General features: G+C 46.2%; 1 protein-coding gene across 10 annotated transcripts in view; it reads right to left on the bottom strand.

Moving 5' to 3' along the window:
* Positions 1-2,400: 2,400 nt before the first annotated feature.
* PPP2R2B (protein phosphatase 2 regulatory subunit Bbeta) overlaps positions 2,401-26,764 on the bottom strand; it is a 455,910-nt gene continuing 431,546 nt past the window's right edge. For all 10 annotated transcript variants that reach the window (XM_032850744.1, XM_032850770.1, XM_032850736.1 and 7 more), the window contains 3 exons: positions 19,473-19,642; positions 5,886-5,977; positions 2,401-3,103 (listed from right to left, as the gene is read on the bottom strand). In XM_032850744.1, the coding sequence (XP_032706635.1) occupies positions 2,824-3,103; positions 5,886-5,977; positions 19,473-19,642 (542 nt within the window). In that variant the 3' untranslated portion in view covers positions 2,401-2,823. The remainder of the gene's footprint in view (positions 3,104-5,885; positions 5,978-19,472; positions 19,643-26,764) is intronic.

Genomic DNA, 26,764 nt, shown 5'->3' with positions numbered 1-26,764 from the left:
TAGTATAAGGAACCAACAAACTGTTGAAAACGTGGCTGGTCAGCTCTCCAGTAGCTTTTATTGTCAGCTGGAACAGGGACTGAGTGGATGATGACCACCTCCAGTACTGGGGCAGAAGGAAACTGCAACTGAAAATACCTAGTTCATTACCTGGCACAGGGCAGATCAGTGCTGGTACATGGTGGTGGCGATGGCTGCCTGAGGTCCAGTCTCTAAGGCCTTCCCCTCCTGTTCTGGTCTAGGAGTCTCGTATGTTTTCTTCTGGTGTGTTCTTTGTTCAAATAGCTGCTCTCTGCTCTTAACTCTGAGATCTTTAGCAAATTCCTCTCACTCCCTGGATCTCAGACTATAAATCTATGTGCTAAAGGTGTGGGACTAGTTAGGGGATTTTATGTGGAGTCTACAGGTAGCCTGCAAGGGTGGGGGGCTGTGAATTCCTGAAAACCATGACCAAATTGTTCCTGTATGTGTTGTGGGGAGCACTCTTGGCTGCGGATAGTGAAGAACCACTGTCCGCTGGGACTCTAGGATGCCTCCATATGTCCTCTGATACCGGTTACTCCATGTCCCCAAGTCTAATAAACATGTTCCTGGGGGTTCACAAAATGATTGTAGGTGGCGCATGGGTATGATTATTATGTCACTTGTTATGTGATTATTTTAATGGTGAAAACCCCACTAAAAACGGACATTTCCTGATTATCGTTTCTTCAGAGGAGGCTAAGTCTTGCTTCTAAAAACGGTGACTTCTATGACTAATATCACAGAGGTAGGTTGATGCCTAAGTCTGAGCAACAGGGATCTCTCCCAACCCCCACCTGGTACCAAGAGAGGAGGGGAGTGTCAGAGGAGCAGAGAAAAGGCCATGAGGCAGTTGATAGTAAACTCTGGACAGTAACTCACAGGTCCTTCCAGTTATCCTGATACCACAGTTCTATAGAAGTTGGAGAAATTTCTGATCCTCTCTCAGGTCTCTAAGAACTATCACAGGCCAGGAATCCTGCCCAGAGAGTTGACATCTGGGGTCAGCGTGTGGGCAGTGCTTGAAGGGAGGCTCTCATTGCAGGGAAGAGGACAGACACTGAGAACAGAGTCACGTCTTCATCCACGTGCTTCTTCAGGTTTGAGAAGTACTTCTCATGTTTCAGTGTTTCTGAAATTGGGCGGTGTCTTACAAAATGGTGCTCCCTTAAATGCGAAATAGCCGTTTCCTTGCCAAGAAGCCGTTATTTAAATGGATAGTAGCTTAGAATGGAAAGAGGCTTCTGAGACTATTTTTTTTCCCTCCTCCCAAGCAAATGACCCTTGAACGTTGGGACTTCTAATGAACACACCAGTCCAAAGAGAATCTCACTGTAAAAGAAATATGCTCATCTCATTTCCTGTTGACGAAAGGGAAATGGAAAGAGTCACTGTGACCGATATAGAGACACTGAAGCCTGGGTCCTGCTTCCTGGGTGCCTCCCACCTCCTCTCTGAGACTCCCTTTCCCATTTATAAATCCTTTGGATTCACGGAGTCTCCTGCCCAGAGGTGTGCCACATAGAACCTTCTGGAACTTACAAGTCTGAATTTTAGACGGCGGGGGAAGGATGAAGCAGACTGCACAGGTTCAAGCTGACTTCACGATACTGTGAAAGATGTCTTGACTCCCCCATACTCCATTTTTGGAGCAAGAGAGCCGTGTGGTGTATTTGTCCAGATGGTGAGCTTGGGGTGGGTTAGAAACACTTGATGAGACGGCACAAATCAGCATGTGCCTTCGCCATTTCTGTGCTGGCTGCAGTGGAGATTGATGGATTGTGACTTTTGGTTACCCAACCCAGGAAGAGGGGAGGGGGCTGCAAAGGAGGTATGCCCCAGAGGAACAAGACAGCCTTTCTCGGGGGGCCGCGGGTGGTGCGCCATTGCTTCACTTAGAATGCCAGGTAATAAACAACCGGGACCCGGCCTTTAGAAGTCAATGCAATAAATACGCTGGAAAAGGTTGAAGGGAAAAAGCCAATGAACGTGTAAGTGGAGGATTATTCGGAGCCATTTAAAATGACAAAAAGCAAGAGTAACAAAGCAGCAGATGGAATCTGGCCCCACATGGTCTTGCCAAGCTAACTCTGAGAAGCACTGTGTAGAAAGTGTTCTCTTTATGTCCCCTGAAGCATTCATGGGGTTTCCTGGCCAAATTCTCAGGCTGTTTCTATGGCGTTTCCAGAAAAAAAAATAAAAAGTGTAGTTGTGCTGATGTGTCCCCTCCCTTCTCATTCTGCGTCCCCTTTGCTGCCTCGTGACATAAATCTCTGCTTCAAATGAGACTATTAAAAAATGTGGTGGGGGAGGGAGATGCTGATCGCTTGTGATTTTTTTCACACAAAAAAGTAGAAATTATTTAAGAGTAAACGGTGTTTATTTTTTTGTTGATTTTTTTCAATCAAATGGAATTGCTTAATTAAAAAAAAAAACATCTCTTTTCTCTTTAAATACTACAGACAACCTCATTTTATCTCAGCAGACACCTAGAAACAAAACACTGGACCCACCAGAGAAAACTGGGCAAGAAAAGCATCAGAAATTCAAGTCAACTATGGAGAATTAGTGTTAGCTGGCAGCTCTCAATTCTAACCAGAAGCGTCTCAGAACCTATTGGGTTTGACAAAAGTTTCTTAGACCTGGGGATCTGGGAAAGTTGGACTCCTTTTAATTCTATCCCAATTGTTTTCTGCATAGGGAAATTAATGTCAATGCATCAAATGAAGACCCAAAGAAACATTTAAAAACATGTCTGACTAGTATTCAGTATGTGAGATTATTAAGTAATAACTTGTCCTCCTAGTTAACCTTGTCCTGGAATATATATAGGTTATTTGTAGCCGCCACTGCTATAATATTTTCTGAAGGGTGCCAAGCCGTATGCAAGATCTTTTTGCTAAAGTCCAGACTGTCAACACTGATCTCGTCTTTTCTCCGCTTGCCCCCTACGCATACTTTCCGTGGTTTTAGGATAGCCCGGGGTTTGCTGTTTTCCCTCGAGGCCTCCAGGGTGACGTCACGCTTGGTGTTTCTGTCGAACATCCTGAAGAAGTTGTTGTAGGAGCCTGTCATGATGACGCTGCAAGGTAGAGAGGAAATAGGGAATCACTGAGGGCTCTGGAGAAAGGCAGGAGCATATCCCCGTTGTCTTTCTGGAGCCAATGACACCACATTGTGGCCAGCGTCTGGCACCATCGTCTTACTAAAAACCAAAACCCAAGATCCCAAACAGACTGGCCAGTGTGACTATCTGTGGTCTTGGTTTTGAATCCCTAAAAGCAACAAGCTCTTGGGCTGGTTTGGAAGTGAAGGCTCATGATAATCCGCCTTGTTACTTACTACTTGGGATGGGTCCCCTTTTGGTTCTTTGGCTCAGTGAGTCCCGTGGTTTTAATGATCTCAGCTCTACTGCCCTTAAGATTGCAAGGTCAGGAGGAGCCCTTTTGGAAACATCGGTTATGCACAAGGAAAGTGTGGTTGTGGGAGTGGGGCTGTGCTGCCAGGCAGCTAAGGCTTTCTGCCGCCCGCACAGTGGGAGAAAGGCCGGTAGAACAGCACACTGAGCCCCGTGTGTCCTCCCCCTGCTAAGAACCAGCTCTCTCAATTTAGCCTTGCCAGCAAACTTCGCTAAAAAATGGATGTCATCATGCTCTCCCTCAGGAAGAGATAAACAAATTCAAATTTTAGAAGAACTGGGGAGCGCAAAGGCTTGCTAGTGGGTTGACAGATGGCGTCCACATTTTTATAAGAGTTCTCCACCCTCAGGCGGATTTATGATTGACTGAGGGCAGTGACTGCCAAAGCCTTCCAGAAGCCGGGGACTGACTCTTAATCGGTGACAGTTTGCATGCAGGGCTAGCCTGGGGTCGGGGGGTGGAGGGAAAGATCATTCTGTCTCGGTACCAGGAGGGTGGCTGCTGCTGGCGCGTGGGCGCTTGGCCTCTTGGCCTCGTTGGTGGGTGAAGCCCTGGCCGGCTGGTTAGGGTTAGGAGGACCGCGCCTCCTCTGTGTTCAGGTGGTGGGAGTGTGCAGACAGGTGCAAGGAAAACTGAGAGCCCAGGGCCACAGCCCAGGGTATGTGTTTCTGGGTGCTGGGTCAGCCGTGCCAGGCAAGCCAGTCAGGGGCTGGCTTGTGTTAACTCTGGCCCAGGATATGGACGTGGTGAATGTGTTTGTCCTGGTAGTGGAAGAAGCTGTTGCTATCTTATCAGGCAGGGTACTGAGCGCTGGACACCGCCCCACCCCACCCCTATCTTGCTCGGACTTACATAATCTAGATGGGATTTACACCTGAGGAAAAGGGACTAACTTGCACAGTGTCACACTGGGATGAAATGGCCAGGTTGGGCCTCCCACCCCCATGTGCCCGACCCCAGGGCCCAGCACTCCGCCAGCGGCCTCATTGCTCCCCATGAATGGACAAGGCCTTCCTCTACCATGGCCCAACTTGGTTTAAACAGAGAAAGCCCTTGCTTTTTGGTTTTTGTAGGTTGGTTTGGAAAACAACAACAACAACAACAAAACACAAAAACCCCCAAACCTCTCAACCTTACCTGAACCAAGAATTTTCTTGTTTATGGAAAGAAAGAGTGAAGTTATGAAAAGAATGTCAATCTTAGGATTCAGACTCAAAACTTCCTACTCTTGTCCTACTACTTACTAGCCCAGGAGCTGGGGCAGGTCACTACCTCGCTGAGCCTCAGTTTACTCAGCTATAAAATGGGGATGATGACAACAACCTTGTCATCCTGTGGTCAGGATGCTGTAACAGGATGTGTGCAAAGGTGACTGATATGTACTTTGTGAGTCTAGGTTAAGGTAAGTTATTAGGACAATAACAAATAGAATTTATTAATAATGAAAAAGCAAAGAAATTATATGTGAATTAATGTATTAATAATGAAAAAGCAAAGAAATTATATGTGAATTAATGTATTTATATAAACTACAAATAAAAACTAAAAACTCAGGGCTGGGGCCAGCTACTTTTCCCCTTAGGAGCCTCGGTTCATACATCACAGCTGCTCTGCTGTCTCCTCCCTCTGCCCTAAAGCAATGGGGTGCTGCGACTTGGGTCCTCTGTGATGTGTGGATTCTTTTTGGGTCTGCTAAGAGGAAGGCACATTTTGGTTCATTGGCAAAGGAAGCCAGGGAATGGCCAGAAACCACTTGTTTTTACTAAACGCTCCAGTCCCTGTATGCCTTGTCCCGACAGAAGGTAGTGCTTGCAAGCACTATGGTTGATGTCGTGTTCCTCAAAACACTAAATCAGCCCCTGGTAGCCTGTATCTCGTTCTGGAAGGCGGGGAATCATCTGTATTTGTCAAACTAAAAATGAACTATTAGAAGGTAATATGAAGTATTGTTGAAATAAAAGACCTTAAAACAATAATAAATCACTTTGAGGGACTATGATAAATGAGGCCAACTAGAATTCAGCTAATGAACCACCGGGGCCTTTGGCCAGGTCTACACTAGAAGCGTCTAGGGATAATTTTCCATCTAGAAAGCATACTTTGCAATAACTGGAACTGTTTACGCTGGAATTTGCTGGTGTATTGTTAGTATTCTTCATTTTGGCCATGTTGACCTAGCTCTGGGGGCATCTGGTGTGTAAGAGATGGGATTTTCTCGTTCATGTCCCATGGTCACCTGTGTCAGTCCTGAAAGAGGATTCAGGGGTCTCACTGCATCCCTCCCTCATATCCAGGTCTGACCTCAAGGGAAACCCAGGGACCCACAGAGTTGATTCCTGCCAGGCCCTGGGGCCTGATTCCTACCCCTCTTGGCCATGCCCTGCTTGGGATACATTGCCCAGGACCCACCTCTGGAAGGTTCCCCAGCCACAGAGCTTCTCTTACCTGTCTGACCCATTCCACACACATTCAAATTTATCAAAAATGCAGTCATTTTCGTAGAGGGAGCACAGCTTGCTGCGGAGGTAGTCATGAACCTGTTGGGGAAATACATCAAGAGGGTCAGTTACTATTTTAGAAACGCTCGTTTCTGTGAAGACGTCCTCTGGGGATGTGAGCTGTTAGTTCTTCCAGTATACATGTGCCTGGAATCAGACAGCCTGGGTCTGAATCCATGCTGGGCCCTCTGCAACCTGGGATTATCACGCTGGGTTGGTGAGCTGCTTACTCGGCGAGTGTGGATTAAGCAAGCTTGCTTAGGTGGCCAGTGGCCTGCAGAAGGGCCCAGTGGGTGGTGGAGTTCCACTTTCATTAGTAAATATGCATCAGAGGATGCCACTCATTTGGTCTTTGATTCAACCAATGTTTATGGCCCGCGTGCTCTGTGTTTGGGATAGGCAGCGAGCAAAATGCCGCTGGCCTGCTCTTATCCTAGCGTGGGGGCAGATGAGTGTTCACGTGGGCCTCGGGAGACGACGTTGCAGAAAGGAACACAGAGCTGTGCCATGATAATGGGAGGCAGCAGAGGCAGGCAGGCCAGGGAGAGCCTGGGGGCAGATGACAGCACGAAGCAGGGCGAGAGCAGCGGGAGGAAGTGGTCAGCCTCTCGGCATGTTTGCAGGGACCACAGAGAGGATTTGCGGATGGTGCAACTGTGACGCATGGAGAGAAGAACAGGGGTCAAGATGGCTCCTGGATATTTGTCTTGAGCTAGCGCAAGGATGGACTTGCCCTGTTCATTTTTGGGTATGATCACTTGGAGAAGTGTGCAAGGTGAGCTGTTGATGAGACTCTGATGTGAGGGCTGCAGTCCTGGAATATGGGCAGTTCTCTCCTTTTTCTGTTTTTCAGTGAAATAAGCAGCAAAGCTTGCAGATGAGAACGAGGAAGGGCAGGGATGCTGGGGAATTGAGGCGGCACGGCTGGAAGGCACTGGGGCCCCACGAAGTTCTTGGACGGGAATTTTACATGAGACCGGGCAGCCCGGTTGGGTCATTCACCCTGTGGTCTCTGAGATAGTTTGGGGATTGAAAAGCGCTCTGAGTCATTTGGACAGTGCAAGTATTTCTAACTCTGCAAATGACTGTTCCCAAATAGTCCTGGGTCTTGTCAGGGTAGCTGCCTCATTGCTTTGGTGACAGGAGAATCCATCTGTGGTGGCGCTTCTGGCATTGTGAGATGGGGGAGCAGATGCGAGCGTGAGGTTTATGTCATGCACTTGAGATCTCAGCTGTAAATTAACTCCTTGTCGTTCCCTTCCTCTCCTGCAACCTTTTGGGTATATGACAAGCGGCACAGGTCTGATGTGGGAGGCCATTTCTGTCTGCACAGCTGCGGATCTCTCGTGATTGCTAAGAGTCTTTGAGCAAAGGAGCAGAAGAGAGTCTGTGGGCAAAAAAAGGGCTGATTCTTGATCTTGACCATTGTTCGGCAGACCTTTTCTATCAAGGGCCAGAAAGTGAATACTTAATGCTTTGTGGGCCATAGACTTCTGTGGCGACCTCTCAACTCAGCCCTGGTAATGCAGAAGTAGCCACAGGTCAGGTATAAGCAGATGAGTGAGACTGTGCCCCAATAGCACTTACTTATAAAACAGGTGGGGGACAAGATGAGCCTCTGGGTCCCCCGATCTTTCTTGCCTTTTCTTGATGTCTCATTGACCTGTTTCTGGGTTGTGACAGAGGAAATAGAGAGCTGTGGCTTCTGAAGGGCAGTATGCCAAGCGGGGAATTAATCCAGTGGGCAATTCAAGCCAAGTGTTTTTTTGTCTAGGCACACTTTGAAGATACTGTGGGTTCTAGACCGCGATAATAAAGTGAATATCGTAACAAAGTGAGTAGAAGTAGAAGTTAGGTTTACACTATACTTTATTAAGTGTGCAATGAACTGCATTATCTAAAAAAACACAATGTATATACCTTAATTAAAAAATACTTAATTGCTGAAAACAAATGCTAATTATCTGAGATTTCAGGTGAGTTGTCCTCTTGTAGTAGAAGGTCATGCCTCAGTGTTGTCCTGACTGGCCACAGGGGTGGCTGGTGAAGGCTGGCATGGCATGGCATGGCATGGCATCCATGGGGATGGCAATTTCTTCAAATAAGTCCAAGTGTGCCATATCCATGGCCTCTGTCTTTCACAGGATTCTTCTGTAGCATGCGATGTTGTTTAATAGCATTTACACATAGCAGAACTTCTTTCAAAATTGGAGCCAATTTTTCTCAAGCCCTGCCCCTGTTTCATCCACTAAGTTTATGTGATATTCTAAAGCCTTTTCTGGCATTTCAACCATCTCTACAGCATCTTCACCAGTAGATTCCAGCTCAGGAATCCACTTGATCTGCTCATTGGTAAGCATCAGCTCCTCCTCCTCTCAAGTTTAGTCCCATCCGTAGGCTCCATGTGCTATTTCTACCACTGCCGCAGTGGTTTCCTTCATTTAAGTCTGGAGCCTCCGCAACTCATCCACGAGGATGGGAATCAACGGCTTCCAAACTCCTGTGTGTGTTGACAGTTTAACTTCTTCACGTGAATTCCCCAGAATAACAAATCCTTTCCAGAAGGCTTTGCATTTACTTTGCCTATACCCATCAGAGGAATCACTAGGGCAGCTCAAGCCTTATGAAATGTAGTTCTTCTATAATACGACTTGAAAGCCGAAATGACTTCTTGATCCATGGGCTGGAGAATGGATGTTATGTTAGCAGACATGCAAACAACATAAATCTTGTACATGAACCTCCGAGCTCTTGGGTGACCAGGTCCATCATCAGTGAGCAGGAGTACTTTGAATCTTTTTTTTTTTTTTTCTGAGCAGTAGGTCTTAAACACTCAGTAAGCCATGTTGTAAACAGTGCAGTCATCCAGGCTTTGTTGTTCCGTTTATAGAGCACAAGCAGAGTCGATTTTGCATATTTCTCAAGAGCCCTAGGATTCTCAGAATTGTAAATGAGCTTTGGCTTCAACTTAGTCACCACCTGTGTTCGCTCCTAACCAGAAAGTCAGCCTGTTCGTTGATGCTTCGAAGCCAGGTGCTGACTTCTCCTCTCTAGCTATGCACTCCTTGATGGTGTCTTTTTCCAATTGAAGGCTGTTTTGTCCACATTGAAAATCTGTTGCTTGGTGTAGTCCCCTTCATGAACTGTCTCAGCTAGGTCTTCTGGAGAACTTGCCGGAGCTTCTAGATCAGCCCTTGTTGCTAATCTTGTGCTTTCAGGTTTTGGAGATGGCTTCTTTCCTTGAACCTTATGAGGGTTTTATAAATGGAACCTCTCCCGAGCTTTACATTTTCTTCGGCAGCCTCTTCACCTCTCTCTGCCTTCAGGGAATGGAAGAGAGTTAGGGCCTTGCTCCGGATTGTGCTTTGACCTAAGGGGATGCTGGGGCTGGTTGGATCTCCTCTCTGAGCCACTCAAACTTTTTTCTAAGGCTGTTTCAATTTCTTTTCATTCATTTGTTCACTAGGGTAGCACTTTTAATTCCCTTCAGGAACTCTTCCTTTACTTGACAACTGGGCAGATGGGCACAAGAGGCCCAGTTTTCAGCCGACTTTGCTTTTTAACGTGGCTTCCTCGCGATGCTTCCTCATGTCCAGCTTTTGATTTCAAGTGAGCACTGAGACTCTTTCTTTCACATGAGCACTTGGAAGCCAGGGGTGGGTTATCAACTGGCCTAATTCAATATTGTTGTGTCCAGGGAATGTGGAGGCCAGAGAAGGAGAGAGGGATGGGGGAAGGACAGGTTGGTAGAGCAGGCAGAGCACACAAAACATAAATTATTGGAGCTCACCATCTCATATGGGCACTGCGCGTGGCACCCAACACAGTTAAAGTAGTAATGTCAGAGATCACTCATCACAGAATTGTCATAGCACGTGCTACTACTACTACTACTAGAGCTTGAAAATGGTAACGGTGACACAGATTTGAAATGAGCAAATGATGTTGGAAAAACAATGCTGGTAGATTTACTCAACGCAGTGCTGCCGTCAACTTCAATTTGAATATATGTATAAAAAAGGCAGCATTTGGAAGTGTAATAAAATGAGACATGTCTGTATTCTAGTTCTCCTACTTTTTGGAGAAAAAAATGAGCCAAATAGCTCCTTATTTTCAGCCTTCTCCCCCTCTACTCATTCCTCTGATCTGATATGGAGCACTTTTCAGGCAAGGCATGGGTATATTTTGAGAAGGGAGAAACTAGTTTTGAAAACAAATGGTTAAGCAGCTTTCTAGGATGAACTCCTCAGAATCCTACAAGGGTCAAGGAATGGTAAAATTATAAGAAATGGAGAGTCATTATTTTATCTCACTATAATCACTAAAATTTGTTTTGTTGGCTCAGTCTATGTTCTTCACAAATTTTTCTTGATATACAAACTTTCACCTTTGGCCTTCTGTCTTATAGAAACATCACAGGTGAATAATAAGGATCAAAACATGTGAGCCTTGGAAGTGTGGGTCCATTAGTAGGAACCACATTGCCAAAAACTCTACAAATAACTCTTGAAAGACAAAGTCAGGAGGGATCTAAAGGAAAATCTGGTCTAAACCAGTATTTTCTCCTCCCCAGCAGCTAAATTTGGGAAGCTCCTACTGCCTTGACTTGATGTCATCTAAAGAAAAAGAACATCGACCATGAAGGTTTATGTTTACGTTCTGTGGCTCAAAGAAAAAATAAAACCTTAGGGAAACAAGATGGACCTCTCTCCATGGAGAAAAGGATAAGGTAAGATACATTGATTAGATACATCTAGAACACAGAGCAAGAGAAAACTTAAAACTCACCCAATTTGATGCTTTTATCTTCACGTTCCAAATATTTGTTGTCCACGTTCCTATTGTGTATGGCCTTCTAGACACTAAACTGAGCCTCCCAACGTAGAGGTTCTCAGATCATGAGCTCGTGGAGGCCTTGTATTGTAAATAACGGGACTGTTCATGAGGCCCAGCAAGTGGGAACTCTGCTGGGTGGTTCTGAGATTTCAGGGGTCAACAAACTTCTTTTGTAAAGAGTCACATAGCGGGTATTTTAAGCTCGTGGGTTATATCATCTCTGTCACACCTGCTGAACTCTGCTCTTGTAGTGTGAAAGCAACCATGTACCCATGATCAGGCGTGGCTGTGTTTCAACAAAACTTTTTACTAAAACAGATGGAGGCTGGATTTGGCCTACCAGCACCGTTTGCCAACCCTTGTTTTGTAGGAGAGCTTGAAAAGAGCTGATGATACTGACATCTACAGAAAAGAACTAATGATATTTAAATCTACAGTTTCTCCTTCCTGGAAAGACGCTGGAGACCAGTGGACACATGTATGAAAATACAAAGCAGGCACATTACTTAGTCCCCTCCCCAGGGAAGGCATTAGTATCTGGTGATGGATTATTTCCCAAGGGGCCAGGCTTCACCATCTTTTTCAACACTGTTCTAGAAATTCAGTCACAGTTTATTTGCCATCTTTTACATAGTATGTTACCAATCTAGGTACAGTATATAAATTTGACTAAATTGCTTTGAAATATGCTATCTAAAGTTACACTTCTGTAATATTTCATTTCAGTATGTGCATTATGAGACCTGTCTCAAAGTGTTTGACAAAGAGCATTTCCACATCTACCGCCAGCTGAACTTGCTTTGAATGCTGATTATTTCATGTCACAGTGAGCTTACTGGGTTCTAAACCCAGCTTTGCTCTTAAAGCCTTTCTCTAAAATGAAAGTACTAATTGCTCCTACCACTGAAGAGATTAAATCCAGTTTTCTGTCGTCCAGGCTCACCAGCAGGCCACAACTCTGTCCATACCACCCACACTCCGGTTCTAATTGTCATTGTCCTTTGTAACATGAGAGGTGTGTGCAGCTGGAAGAAGACACTTGAGTTGGCTTCACCCTGGACTGAACGTGAAGGTAAGAACTTTGAGGCAGTTGCTGTGAAGTGGGGCCCTGAAGTCTGGCAGGATCTGGGGGCAGGCTGTTTCAACCACAGACTATCTCAACCACCTACGTCCTCTTGAATTCTGGCCCCAAAACCTTCTCACAGCACCCTGCATTACTCACAGTTGGTCAAAGTCCTTGGTGTCCTCAATCTTCTCTCTGAATTTCTTCTGAAAGATTGTCTTGTCCTGTGGCCACTCTTGTGTCACAGTGGGGTAAGTGGGCTCCTTGCTGCTCCAGACAATGATTCCTGTTCTAAAGCCCTCAGTCCTTTGAAGCCATGTCACCAACCAAACTCCCTGCTGACTACCTTGTTACAGTCAGCAACAGTTCTGAGTCCCTCTGTCACATTCCTTGAAGCAATACTAGCACCCGGATCTCCTGCCATTATTCTTCCTGGATCATTACTCTGGTCTCTCAGTTGCTTGGCCTCATCATTTTCAATGTGTTTTATCCTTTGCTTCCTTGGCCACATGATGTGACTTGCCACAACCCTAATTATACCTGTTGAACAAGTCCTGATCTATTGCTACCTCCTTTTTTAGTTCACTCTCTTTACCATCTGGAGTCCATCAATTCTTCAGATCCACTTTTTGGTCTACTTTCCTTCACCCGTTATTTCCTTCCTCATGTATCTGTGGTTCAGTGGTCCATCTCTCTCCTTCCATTTTACTCAACGATCCCTGAGCAACCCTGCCTCTCTCATGGATGAGTATTTTATAGTTTTCCTTCTCACTCAGCTAATGACCTTGTTCTTATTTTATGAGAAAACAGAAGCAACAAGAAGAAACCATCTATGGCTACCATCACAATGCATCCATCGCTATTTACTCTTCTCTCCTTCCTTTGATGGATGAATTGCCCATCTTCCCACCTATAGCCTTCTGTAATGGACTCTGTTCCCTCTTGTTCCCTCAAGGAGTCAGCTGCTTGACTCTCCTGGCTTATTCCCCTCAGCATCAAAGATGCTATGATAACTTTCTTATGTCTATATCCCATTCTGCTATTGCCCTTTAGACTAATCTCTTGGAAGGACTATCTCTAGTCCATCTTTTTATAGTCGCTCTCAAACCCCACTCCAATCAGACCTTCATTAATACCATTCACCTACACCTATCTCATTGCTAAATCCAATGGTCATTTTCAGTCCTTTCCTACTTGATTCAGCAGCATTTGGTAGTTGATTCCTCCTCCTTGAAATCATCTCTTTACTTGGCTCCCAGAACCTTACTCTCACTTTTCCTCTTCCCAACCTGTAAACACCGGGCTCCCAGGGCATGGTCCTGACTGCTGCTTTTCTCTAAGCTAAGGTATACCCAAATTGATCTGTCTACTTGGAATTTCTGGGTGTTTACTTGGCTCTACATGTCCCAAACTAAATCTTGATTCCCTCATCTACATAAAATGGCACCACCATTTTCCTATTTGCTCAGGATAAAAACCTTGGAATGATTCCTGGTGCTTCTTTTGCTCTTATATCACACATCCAATTTGTTGTCCAATCCTGTTCTACTATCAGCCCTAGCCAGAATGTTGCAATAACTTGTTAACTGTTCTGTCTCCTCCCACTCCCCCTATAGTCTCTCCTCCCCAGCCCAACCGGAATGTTAGTCAGTGATGAAAATATTCTGGAATTGGAGGGGGATGAGGTTTCCACAGCCTTGTGAATATACTAATGTAGACTTTGAAAGGGTGAATATTGTGGTATCTGAATTATAGCTCAAGAAAAAAATATGTAACTTAAATCCCTCTATCTAAAATTTTCACACCTCTTTTAATCTAGCCCAAAATATCTTTAAAAAAGACTAGTTTACCCCCGCCTCTTGATCTTTGCTTCTTTTGTGCTCTTACTGAAATGAGTTTCTTCAAATCCTTTCTGTCTCAAAGTCTGGTCTTCATCTTCTAAAAAAAACCATTCTATTCTAAACACTGCCTTCTCCTTTGTTCCCTTTGTCCATAAAACTACCAGCCGTTTTGCCAATGCTTAAGCCAACAACCTGTATCGTCTTCTTGCCTCTTCCTCCCTCCACACTGAATTAGCAAGTACACCTCACAGACTTTCCTCCTACCTCTCTATCTGCATGCCACCATTTCAGTGCCAATCGCCATCATCTCCTTCTGTCATTTCCAATGTAAAAACCTTCTAATGGTTTTCCCTTGCACTCAGTCTGAAGACAAAATAACTGAATCTGCTTTAACAGGGCCTACATTTCTAGACTCTTCTTTCTGCCCGTGTTCTATATTTAATATACAAAGAGCTCCTTTCTGAACATAGAATCTATGAACATACTATTGTTCTGGCTAGTTCCTGGTAGTGAGGGTTCAGCATTTGGGTCTCTTCTAACTGGGCTGACCCTCCTTGCCTGTGCCCTCAAGCACCCAATGATAAGGAAAATCTGTGTTCTGAGGCGGCCGACTGATCCAGCAGGGGAATCCCAGTCCCAACCCCAGGGCCATTCCAGGTTACCCCCTTGTCCCACCACCTGCGGCCACAAGAGTGGCACAGATACGGAAGTACAAGTGTATAAATTGCCCCCTTTGTTTGTGCTCAGGGCCCAGTCCTTGAGCGATTACTCTCTTCGGGGCCCATCGGTGTGAAATAAACCTCCAATCCTCCAAGGTCACTGAGTGCTACTGTTTTTTGGCCAGGAACCAGTCTGTATTCTGTAAATTTGGTTCCCTGACCAGGAAACCCAACTGCGCTGGCCCGTTCTTGCCACCCGTTTGGGGGCAAAGACAGGGCAGTGATGGAATGAGGGGTCGTAATGGAGAACGTGTGCCCTGCCTAATCTTTGGCAGTCTCCTACCTGGTCGCCTTGGACTGGCCCCACACTGCTGTTCCCGCCAGACTCAGAAGAGACTGGGTATGTGAGGCCCTATTTCCGATGTTGGATTCCTGTAAGGCCTGGGGCCCCAGGACCAGTCAGACCTACCCGTCAGGGTGGAAGCAGGACCTTGATCATCTCCCAGAGAGCTAGAGGTCTCACAGGTAGGACTTCCTAGGGAGGGAAGTCCCTCAGGTGAGAAACCCCTGAAAGGGGGATTAGTAAGTAATTTCTTGATGGAATTCCACTGGTAGGGCCTCCTGGGGCAGGAGGAACTGTAATAACTTGGCATGAATGTATGAGTGAATGTGCAGTTTGACCTGGTTTGTCAGGCAGACTGATTCTGTGGCTCCACAGTCTTGGGATTACGGAGTCCAAGTGGGCCCCAACCTGTTTCTGTGATGACCTCATTGGGTCTCTAGCGAGCCCTTCGGGGCACCAGTCTGGGGTTTATATGGACTCGCTATGGCTAAGAGGCATCCTAGTCTCCTCCGGGAGGGTGGACAGGCTGGCATCTGACTGGTCTCTCCTCAGGAGGGGCTCCCACCCTCTGTCTGTCTCGGCGCCACCACGCCTGGGAACATCACTGTGGGATTAAGCCAGAGTAAAACTACAGTTCTTGAGACCATGATCAAAAATTTTAAAAAAGGGGTTTTCAGAAGGTGATGGAGTTAAGATGCATCCGGGCAAATTGAGAACTCTATGTGAGTTAGAATGGCCCACCTTTAATGTCACATGGCCTTCAGAAGGGACACTGGATGTCCCAACAGTTCGTCAGGTGTGATGAGTTGTAACAGGGGAGCCAGGACACCCCGACCAGTTTCCGTACTGACTAGGAATTGCCCAGACCCTCCCCCCTGGGTGCGATTCGCTTGCAACAGGCAGGGACAGGCCAGGGTCTTAACTGCCTCATCCAGGTGGCCCACAAAGACCAACAGAAGCCCCAGCCTCCACAGATCCTCGCTGGAGATCCCAAGGATAAGCCAATCATGCCCCTCCGTAGGCACCCCTGAGGCCATCTACACATGGCCCCCTCCAGTTCCAAACACTCCACCATCAGTCTCCCTAGTGCCCCAGGCCCAGAGGATCCACTTTCTCCAGGACCAGTAGCCAGGCTGCACCTCAGACTGGGCCAAACATCCTCCAAATGCCGGTACGAGGGAAGAGAGAACCCGAGAGGCACGATAAAGACGGGATAGTCCAGCCCAGCCGTTCCATGCTGTATTATGAAGCCCACCTGTTCATTCTGGGAAAGGGTTCTCAGAGTGGCCCTGTTAGCAGGTTTATAAGGCAGAGAGGCCCCAACCACCGAAAGGGGGGAACCCAGACCCTCTTGGCCAGTGATCAATGTACCTACTGTGGAGGAAAGGGTCATTAAAAAAAACTAAATGTCCCAACCAGGGAAAGGCCCAAAAGCCCAGCTGCTACAAGGAAAAACCCCAAAAAGGGGACCTTATAGGCCTTGCTGAAATAGACTCAGACTAAGGGGGACCAGGCTGTCTTCTTAGCCCCCATGAGCCCATGGTCAAATAAGAGGCCAACCAGTGACTTTTATGGTTATACTGGGACCGAGCACTCTGTTGTCACCTCCCTCATGGCCCCTTTCAGCAAGAGACTGCAACCATCCTTGGGGCTGCCAGGACACAGATAATGCAACGGCCCTCTTGCCAGGTTCGTCAGTGTAAACTCGGGGGCCATAAGGTCCGACATGAATTTTATTAGTTACCTGATTGCCCCATCCCTCTCCTGGGCCGAGATATACTCTCTAAGCTTGGGGCTCAGATAAACTTGGAGGTCACTGGGCACAACAGTCTCCAATTAAACCGAGGGCAGAAGGAGACGGGGACTCTGGTGCCAGCAATCACCACACCAAGGGAAAAAATGGAGGCTATCTGGTGCCCAGGCCCAGCCAAATGGCCCACTGGAGTTGAGGCTCACCTTCAGTATGGGCTAAGGACAGCCCACCTGGACTAGCCCAGAACTGGGCCCCTATCCTTGTTGAACTGATCCCGGGAGCCCAACCCCAGAGGCAAAGGCAACGCCCCCTCCAACAAAAAGTGAAGATTGGCATTCTAGAACATCTGGCCAGACTTAAAGAAGCAGGTATTCTAATTGAGTGCCAGTCGGCCTGGAACACCCCACTCCTGCCAGTTAAGAAGCCAGAAGGGGGATATCGACCAGTCCAAGACCTGCGGGCCATCAACAAGGTAGCCATCGCCCTGCATCTAGTGGTCTTCCAAAGGAAGTAGCAATCCTGCACTGTAAGGGACACCAGAAAGGAGAGGACCCCATAGCATGGGCAAATCATCTGGCAGATGAGGCTGCCAAGACCGCAGCCAGTAAGGACATGGACGGAGCCCCTTCCCTCACCATGGTCCTGACACCCCCAGAAGTCCTTCTGCGCAGTTACACTAAAAAGAAAAAAAGGGCCATGGCTAAGGGAGTCACCCTGACTAAAAAGGGATGGTGGGTGATGCCAGAAGGACGCATCCTCATCTGAACAGCAATGGGAGGGCATCTAGTCAAAAAAGACCACCCACTCACCCACCTGGGAAAAACTGCCTTAGAGGCCCTCCTCCAGAAGCACGGTGGCATCAGCCAGCTGCCGACCCTGGCCGAGCAACCAGTGAGCAATGCACAACCTATATAGAGCTATATATAATGCTTGGCCGGCACTGCGGCCCCCGCCAGGTATCCAGAGGAGGGGAGTAACCCCTCTCAAAGATCTAGAAATAGACTTCACAGCCATGCAGCCGAGCAGGGGGGTTCAGATGTCTCCTAGTGATATTCTCTAAATGGGTCAAGGTCTTCCCGACCAGGACTGAGCAAAGCCGGGAAGTAACCAAAGTCCTCTTGTGGGAGATCGTGCCCCAGTTCAGCCTGCCATTAACAATCCATAGTAACAGTGAGCCCGTACTGTGCAGGTCTTGACCATGTCTCTCAACATCTCCTGGAGGCTCCATGCCGCCTACTGGCCCCAAAGCTCGGGGGAAGTAAAGTGAATGAATCGCACCCTCAAGGGAACTTCAGCAAAGTTTTGTCAGGAGACTAGCCTCCCAGGGCTGGATCTGCTGCCCGTGGCCCTCCATGCCCGCTGCACACCTGGGACACTAGGTCATTCCCCTTTCAAATTAATGTATGGACGGCCTCCCCTGTGCCTGGGGAGCCTTCCAGGAAACTTACATCAGATTGGGGATAAAAAAATAAAAAGACAATTTCAGGCCCTGGGGGCCACCCTAAGTAAATGACAAAGGTACACCATTGAGAGGACCCCAATCTCCTTAGGGTCCCAGATGCGCTCCTTCCAGACAGGAGACTCAGTCTGGATCAAAGATTGAAAAAGGGACCCCCTCAAGCCACAGTGGACAGGGCCTTATTCTGTTGTTCTAACTTTCCCTACTGCCCTTAGAGTCTCTGGTGTCACCCCATGGGTCCGCCACTCCAGAGTGAAAAAAGCCCATCTCTCAGACGAAGAGCCACACCAGTGGGAAGTCCTGCCAAACCCCGCAGAGGCACTCTGGCTTTGCCTCCGCCAAGACCCCACCGATGGATGGACACCTGCTCACCATGACCCCTAGTTCTCACCAGCACAATATCCCTCATTGTAGGGGTCGGACTCTACACTGTTGCCCCTTCTGGACTTTCCCCAGAGACATGCCATTGTTGTGGTTTACGGAATGACCCAAGTGTTTTATTGCCCTTACTTGTCCACAGGTTTTATCTGCTGTCGGGCTAGCCACGATGGCGCCCTCTAAGGTTGTGGACCCCACTTTCATACGCCCTCTGCTGTCTCCTCTGAAGCACATTTCACTATGGTTTTCCTGACCTCAGTCAGTCCTGGTCTTCGGTTCCCCTCACTGCCTTCAGCTAGCCCGACTCTGCGAGGGGCAGGGGGCAAACTCTCGCATTACCGTAACCGGCAAATGGTTCCCTTGGTTCTCCCCTCCTTATCGGCCTCCTCTTTATGCTCCTCACAGTAGCATTTAGTCCTTGTATTTTTAATGCCCTCACCAGGTTTACCACTGCACCAACTGCCAGGGTCAGACTCCAGATGCTCCTTACTACTGCCCTGTTGATAATATAGACGATGCCCTCTAAACCAGGTGTTTAAAGGGGCATCAAAGGGGGGAATGATAAGGAAAATCTGTGTTCTGAGGTGGCTGACCAATCCAGCAGGAGAATCCCAGTCCCGGCCCGAGGGCCATTCCAGGTTCCCCCAAGCCCCACGACTGCCGCCCTAAGAGTGGCACAGATACGGAAGTACAAATGTATAAATGACCCCCTTTGTTTGTGCTCGGGGCCCAGACCTTGAGCGATTACTCTCTTCTGGGCCCACTGGTGTGAAATAAACCTCCTCCAAGGTCTCCGAGTGCCGCTTGGTGGTTTAGGGCGGGATCCAGCCTGCGTTCCGTAACACCAGTACCATCTCTAGCAACACCACCCACTCAGTCCCCTGTTCATCCCTGGGCTTCTCCACCAGACCACTGGCTCTAGGACAGCAGCACCATCGCTGTCTTGTGTAGCTTCTACGTACACTATGCAGCCCACATTAAACGCTCAGTAGATACGGGTTAAATTGAATTCAAGCTCCCTCCTTATGTACCCTTGTCTCCTATCCTACGGCACTTACAGACTGCACCATTTTATTCAATATACATGACATGATGATGTATGGTCTCTTACTCTTTCCCATTGTAAGCCTTTCAGCCAGAAGCTGATATGGAGGCCCGCAAAGGAAGGCTTTGTGTACCTGTGGGTAGGTAGTGGTCCGTACCTGGTAAGTCTCAATGGGGCGGTTTTCCATGTTGAGGTCCCAGACTTTAACGGTCAGATAGTCTCTGGTCATGATATACCTCCCACTGTGGCTGAACTTCACATCCGAAATCGAAGAGATAATTTCAGAGAAAAACGACCTGTTGCTTGGATCTTCAGGTTCTTCAAAAACTGCAGAACAGAAGCAAAAACAAGAGAAAATAAGTACATCCTCATCAACTAACTCTACCACGTCTGGGCCAGTCAGAAAGCCAGCAGTCTCATTGGAGTAGAATCTGCAGGATGGAAGTAAGTTACTGAGACAGAACCTGGAAGCAGAAAGAGCGGTCACTGGTTTCTGCATTTTCTTTCTCATGGAAGGACTCGCCCAGGGCCTGTACCATTCAGAGGTCGGGCACAGAGCCTTGCCAAGCTCCAAGGTGACATATCTAACTATTTCACAGTTCCCCTGGTCTCTGTGTGTCACCGCTCCTATCAACATTGGAGTCATCTGAGATGCTTAAAAAATGCATTTAAGATACGTAAGATTTTTGAGATGTAAAATTATGTGCCATAAAAATCTGCTCATTTGTAGTTTAGAGTTCATTGGTTTTTTTCAGTATAATCACATAATTGTATAAGCATCACCACAGACTACATTTCAAACGATTTCATCAACTGATTTCCCGCCCCCCGGCCCCAGAATTCCATACCCATTTGCAGTTAGTCGTCATTCCTTACTCCTGCAGCACCAGGAAATGACTAGTCTGTTTTCTTGTTCTATGGAATTGCCTAATTTCCCATAAATGGAATTACAGGAGATGGAGTTTCCCTGTGACTGGCTGCTTTCCCTCGGTGCCCCGTTGCCATGGTTCACCCATGCTGTCATAGGTATCAGCCCTTCACTCCTGTTTACGGCAGAATATGGGTACATATCCACTGTATGGATACACCACATGTAGTATATCGATTTAACACTTGATAAACACCTGGGTTTCTGCTTTGTGGCTACTATGAATATTCATGGACAGGCTTGTATGTGGATATTTATTTTCATATCTCTAGGTCACAGTTTTCCATCGGGGCCCTGGCTGAGCCTCACCTGATTTCCACTTTAGAGGAATGAATGCAAGCCTCCTCAGCTGGACAGCAGATCCCATCGGAAGCGGCTGTCCTGTGTCTATCTACCTTGATTTTGAATTTCTCTGGTTCAAACTGAATGTACAGAATAAAGCTTAGGTATATCTTTTTTTTTTTTTTAAAGATTTTATTTATTTATTTGACAGACAGAGATCACAAGTAGGCAGAAGGCAGGCAGAGAGAGAGGAGGAAGTAGGTTCCCCGCTGAGCAGAGAGCCCGATTTGGGGCTTGATCCCAGGACCCTGAGATCATGACCTGAGCTGAAGGCAGAGGCTTAACCCACTGAGCCACCCAGGTGCCCCAAAGCTTAGCTATATCTTGACCTTTCCCATTTCTATGCCCCATTGTTCTGCCTTCCTTGACTCAAACTCTGAGGGACTCACAGATCTCATCTCTCACTACTATCTTAGTCTTAAATGATCTTTTTGTGGAAGAGTTTCCCCCCCCCCCCCCCCCCCGCCAACTCGGTCTGGCCTGCTTTTTTAATAGGAGCTCAGGTACTCTCCCATTATTATTTAACAATCCTTGCATTTGCTTTTATCTCAACTGCTTTGTCAGCTTCTTTCTGGTTTTTCTATGGACTGAAAGTCTTCCATACAAATGTTCAATAAACATGTGTTGCTTGATTAGAACCAAAGCTAGATCAGTGAATGAACTCTTTGCTGTCTGGGGGCTCAGCATATCTGATGGGGAGTTAGGTGTGTTTGTCCATACTTACTTTTAACCTGTAACAATAGTAATTGAGTATGGTTCCACTTAACAAGTGTTTGTATCACAATTTTTGGCTACATGGAACACCATTCTGCAAGGTAACACATCCTCCAGAGCTTTCTCTTTCTTGCTCAACGCACTCAGAGTCAGTATCGAATTCCATGTAGAAAACCTAAGGCTATAAAAAGTTGCCTTTCAAACCTTGCCGAATTAAACTCTCAGCCAAACCAAAATATTTGTCACCTCACCATTTAAGAGAACCACAAAAACCCCTCATCAATCAGAACTGAACTTGAGAATTAAACCCACTGACACAGAAAAACCTCTTGGACTTTAAGCACTCAGGAAGGCCCTTGGACTCTGAGAACATAATCGAGAACTAGATCTTCACATTAGTTTCTCCTGCACAGAACCTCATGAGGGTTGGGGACTTTCAAACTCCAGGCAAGCCCCATGCAAACATCTCAACAGACAAGTGGGAGCCTTGAGGCATGGTCCTCTCCACCTGATGCACCTGCCGTAAATGGGATGGGATCAGCACACTGGCCCCTGCAGTCCATCAATTTCTGCCTCTGTCACTTACCAGCTGTTCACATTTTATTTCCTACTCCAAGATTTCAGTTCATTTTCCTAGCTGCAGAAGGGGGATGCATATTTCTTAGAACATATGATTGGCACACTGTAGGTTCTCAATAAATGTCAGGAGCTATTTTTATCCTCATTAGCATGTACTGGTTCTGTATCAGCCAATCATATTTTATTCCAGACTGAGACTTGGGGACTGAGGACTATAGAACTTGTGGGCTATTTCAGTGACATAAAGAAGGTGTACAAAGTTATACCTAGCAATCTGTTCTCCGTATACATGGCTCATTGGGATGCTAGGGTAGCAACCTCGTAAAGCCCAAAAATGACAGCCCCAGAAGATTGAGGGGAAATGAAAGAAGACAATTCTCTCATCAGCCCACCACTAATTACTGTGCATGACCCAAGAGGGTAGGTTCTAGACAATGGACCGGCCATCACAGCACTTTGCGGCTTATTCCCTGTCTATGCATATCCAAGTTTTAATATCCACTCCATGACTTCTTTTCATTCATTCATTCAGCAGCAACAATTCATAGTGTTGATAATGACTGTTTGCAGGAAGCTTCCTATGTTCCAGGCTCTGCGCTTTACATGTTTAATTCCATTTAGTCCTACACTAATCTTCTCCCATAGGAATGATGCTCACAGATATGAAATATGAAGGCACAGAGAGGTTTTGTAACCCATCTGAGGACAGCACAGCTCAACTGGGGTAGAGCTGCATTTTGCACGCAAATCCACCTCACTTCAAAGCCCTTGTTCTTAACCATGATGCGGTTCTGCCCTGCCTCATGCCCAAGACCTTATTGGTGTAGCTCTGAACAGGTAACCAGGGTAGAGTCTATATAGAATCATGGAATCACAAAGCCAGAAGGATCTTGCACCCTGGTTATCACACTGGATATTTTTAAATTGTGTATTAATTAGATGACAGCGGGTAGAGGGGTGAATGGTGACTGCTCCCACGCTACCCTTTTCATAATAGCCAAAGTCCTCAACAGAATCAACTCATTTCAAACACTGTAGAAATACAGTTTCTACAATAAGGGCTCACGAGTTCAAGTTTTACATCATCATCAGCAAGCATAGGTTGGGGACCTCAGGACTTTGTATGACTCAAGACCCTCATATCACAATAAGCCCAGGCCCCCAGGCCATCTCTTACCCCTGGATTCTAATCTTGTGGCCTGTCAGCAGCAAGACAACCTTTCTTCTCGATGCCCCTCCACCAATTTATATGCACTGGCTTTTAATGTATTTTGTGTCCCCTAAGATACAAGCTCTATGAGGGGAGGGGTTTTTATTTTGCCCTGCTGTAGTCCCTGAAACATAAGACATGCTCACTAAATATGTTAGCTGAATGAATACTGACAAGTTATTTTTAATTTCTACAGGAAGATAATACTTATTAACTCACTAGGTCCTGAAAGGAAAAAGCAATGCTCTATTCACCTCGACTTTGTTCCAATTCCTTGAGAAGTATGAATAAATAAATACCTTCCATAGGAAGTTATCTGTAATTCAAGGTTTTCAGTAATTCAGCCTGAACAATCATTTATCAGTTATTTGAGTATCTTTTACATGCATGCACACATACGCACAGAGCACTTAGTACATCACCTAGGACATACAAAGTATTTTTTTTTTTTTGGTGGGGGGGATGGACACATGCCAGGCCCTATATACCAAGGACACCAGGAGAAAGATCAAGTCCTACTCTCATGGAACTCACAGGCTAGAGGAAAGGACAAATGTTAACTGATCACATTTAGTTACAGACATGAGTAAGTGAGATTTTTACGGCATTATCGGAGGGAAAGAAAGGTGCTGGGGACCCAGCTAGGGAATACAGATGGAACACCACTGTGTGTTCCATGTAATTTACTAAACATGTGGTACAAAAGGATTGAGTGCCTGGGCATTTCTTTTGGAGACCCTTGGCTTAGCATTAACAATCCTGCTGACCTACATGGTTTTCAGCTAGCTTCTAGAACATAAAGCCATCAGGAGGAGAAAAGAAGAGACCTTTGACATAGCAAAGACAAGTTTTGTTTCCTTCATGAGGAAGGACTCTGGATGAGAATCCTAACAGCCCAGACTGAAGCAGTGGGGATGTGTCAGATTTGCCAACAGGGAGCTTGTGTCTCAGAGACCCCAATGACAACACTAACAGCAGTAATGGTATCTATGCTTTCTTGGTCCTCAGGCTTTGTACACATGATCCCACTTATGCTCACACTTATAAGGAAGGTACTCTCACTGCCCTTACTTAGAGATGAGACCGGCCAAGCGAGGCCGAGTAACTTGCTCAGGATCATATGGTTAGTGAGAAGTAGACAGAGGCTTTCAAAGGACCCTCTGTCTGCCTCCTTGTCACACTGTCTCCACAATCAGCCCTTTTCTTGTTCCGTCAATATCATTTCCCTGTTCAAACAACTGAATCAAAGTGGGCTCCCTACTTTTCTAGATGTACCTATGAGTGCCCACTTCTGTTTATCTACTCCTTCTTACCTTCCCATGTGCCCATATGAGAAACTGAAAAGATGATCAGCCTGGGATTCATGGATGCTATGTTGGAATCCAGGCTGGACACAAATTAGCAGCCCCTAATAATACCCACTACCTGTTGAACAATTACACTGTGTGCTTTGTATACATTAACTCACTCAATATTCATAGGTATTATTTCTGGTTTGGACAAATCAGTCTAGTCAGTCAACTCAGGCATGGGTTCTATTGCTCATAGGAGGCAGAGCAAGGATTTTAACTTGGTTTGTTACCAGTTTATGTTTTTAACCTCTGATCTGCCTCTCATTTCAAAGGCTGGACCACCACTGGCTCTCTGGACCTATTTTCTTGTCTGTCATAAGAAGGAGGTAGGATTGTCTACCAAGTGCCTCCCACCTCTCAGATCATAAGATTGGTGAATCTCAGAGGTCTTGTCTTTTAATTTTCTTCTACCAATGCCCCTGTCCTCTAGGATAGTCTTCCCGAGGTGACTTCAGCAGAGCACCCAGGAATACATCAGGGATACTGGAATGTGAGGTCAAAAGAGCTTGGGGAACTCCTATTCAGTTTTGGGGGTTGACAATGCAATTAGCCTATTAGAGGTGCTGAGAAGTCCTGCACACAGAAAAAATTTATTCTTCGGGAATCCAGGTTTTTCAACTTATGCACTACCAAATTTTGGGATGGATCATTCTTTGTTATTGGGGTACTATATGATCTTTAGCAACATCCCTGGCTTCTGCCCACTAAATCCCTAAGCCCCAGATGGGACAGTCCAAAATGGCTTCAGAAATTGCCAACTGTGTCCTGGGAGGGTATGACTTGCCCTTGGTTGAGAACCAACAGCTTTTGTCCTGCCTTCAGATCTTACCAGATCACACCATCTCCCTCCCCACTATTTCACTGTATTTTTTTTTTTCACACATTACTTGAAGCCTATCATTTCTCTAGTACAGAGTTCCCCAGAATACCTGGGGTTACCATGCTATAGGCAAAAGCAACCAACACTTCTTTTAAGTCCTACAGGGTATATTAGGTGTCCCGCACAGAAAGAGTTTTGTGTTATAATCTGTGCGGCTAGGAACATGTCTGCATGTAACTAAGCATATTCTCCTTCATGGAGTCTGGCAGAGCACTGTTCACCAGAGAGAACTCAGACCACAGGGTAACTGAAGATGGGATTGCAATCCTGGGAAACAGATGAAGTGATGAGACTGAGGAAGAGTTTAGAAGAAAACTGTTGAGGGAGGAGCAAGATGATGGAGGAGTAGGAGATCTAAATTTCATCTTGTCCCAGGAGTTCAGCTAGATAGTTCTCAAACCACGCTGAACACCTACAGACTCAACCGGAGATCAAAAAGAAGAAGAGCAGCAATTCTATGAACAGAAAAGCTACCTCTTTCCAGAAGGTAGGACGTGTGGAGAAGTGAATCTGACCTGATACATGGGAAGATAGATCATGGGGGGGAGGGGCCGCCTCCCAGCAAGTAGCGGAGCTCAAAATTGGAACTGTTAGAAGTCTGTTCCACTGAGGGATGTTGCTCCAAAGGATAAGCGGGGGTGGAGCCCTAGCGGGGACAGTGTGGTCTCAGGACCCTCGGGGTCACGCACAGACCAGGGGTGTCTGAGTGTGGCAGAGCTCCCAGGTATCAGAGTGGGGAAGCCAGCATTCATTTATATAAAAACAGTAGTTTCCAATGAAACTAGGAGCTGGTTCTTTGAAAGAATTAATAAGATTGATGACCCCTGGCCAGACTTATCAAAAAGAAAAGAGAAAGGATCCAAATTAACAAAATCATGAAGGAAAGAGGAGAGATCACAACCAACACTGAAGAAATACAGACAATTATAAGAACATATTATGAGCAACTATACGCCAGCAAATTTGACAATCTGGAAGAAATGGATGCATTCCTAGAGATGTATAAGCTACCAAAACTGAACCAGAAAGAACTAGAAAACCTGAACAGATCCAGAGCCAATAAGGAAATTGAAACAGTCATCAAAAATCTCCCAACAAACAAGAGCCCAGGGCCAGATGGCTTCCCAGGGGAATTCTACCAAACATTTAAAGAAAAATTAATACCTATTCTCCTGAAACTGTTCAAAAAAAAAAAATAGAAATGGAAGGAAAACCTTCCAAACTCATTTTATGAGGCCAACATTACCTTGATCCCAAAACCAAAGACCCCATCAAAAAAGAGAATTACAGACCAATATCCTTGATGAACACAGAAAATTCTCATCAAAATACTGGCCAATAGGATCGAACAGTAAATTAAGAGGATTATTTACCACAACCAAGTGGGATTTATTCCTGGGCTGCAAGGTTGGTTCAACATCCAGAAATCAATCAATGTGATACA

The sequence above is a fragment of the Lontra canadensis genome, unplaced genomic scaffold (assembly GCF_010015895.1).
Source record: "Lontra canadensis isolate GAN:19392208 unplaced genomic scaffold, GSC_riverotter_1.0 scaffold4, whole genome shotgun sequence".
NCBI lineage: Eukaryota > Metazoa > Chordata > Mammalia > Carnivora > Mustelidae > Lontra > Lontra canadensis.
This window is presented reverse-complemented; position numbering and strand designations above follow the sequence as displayed.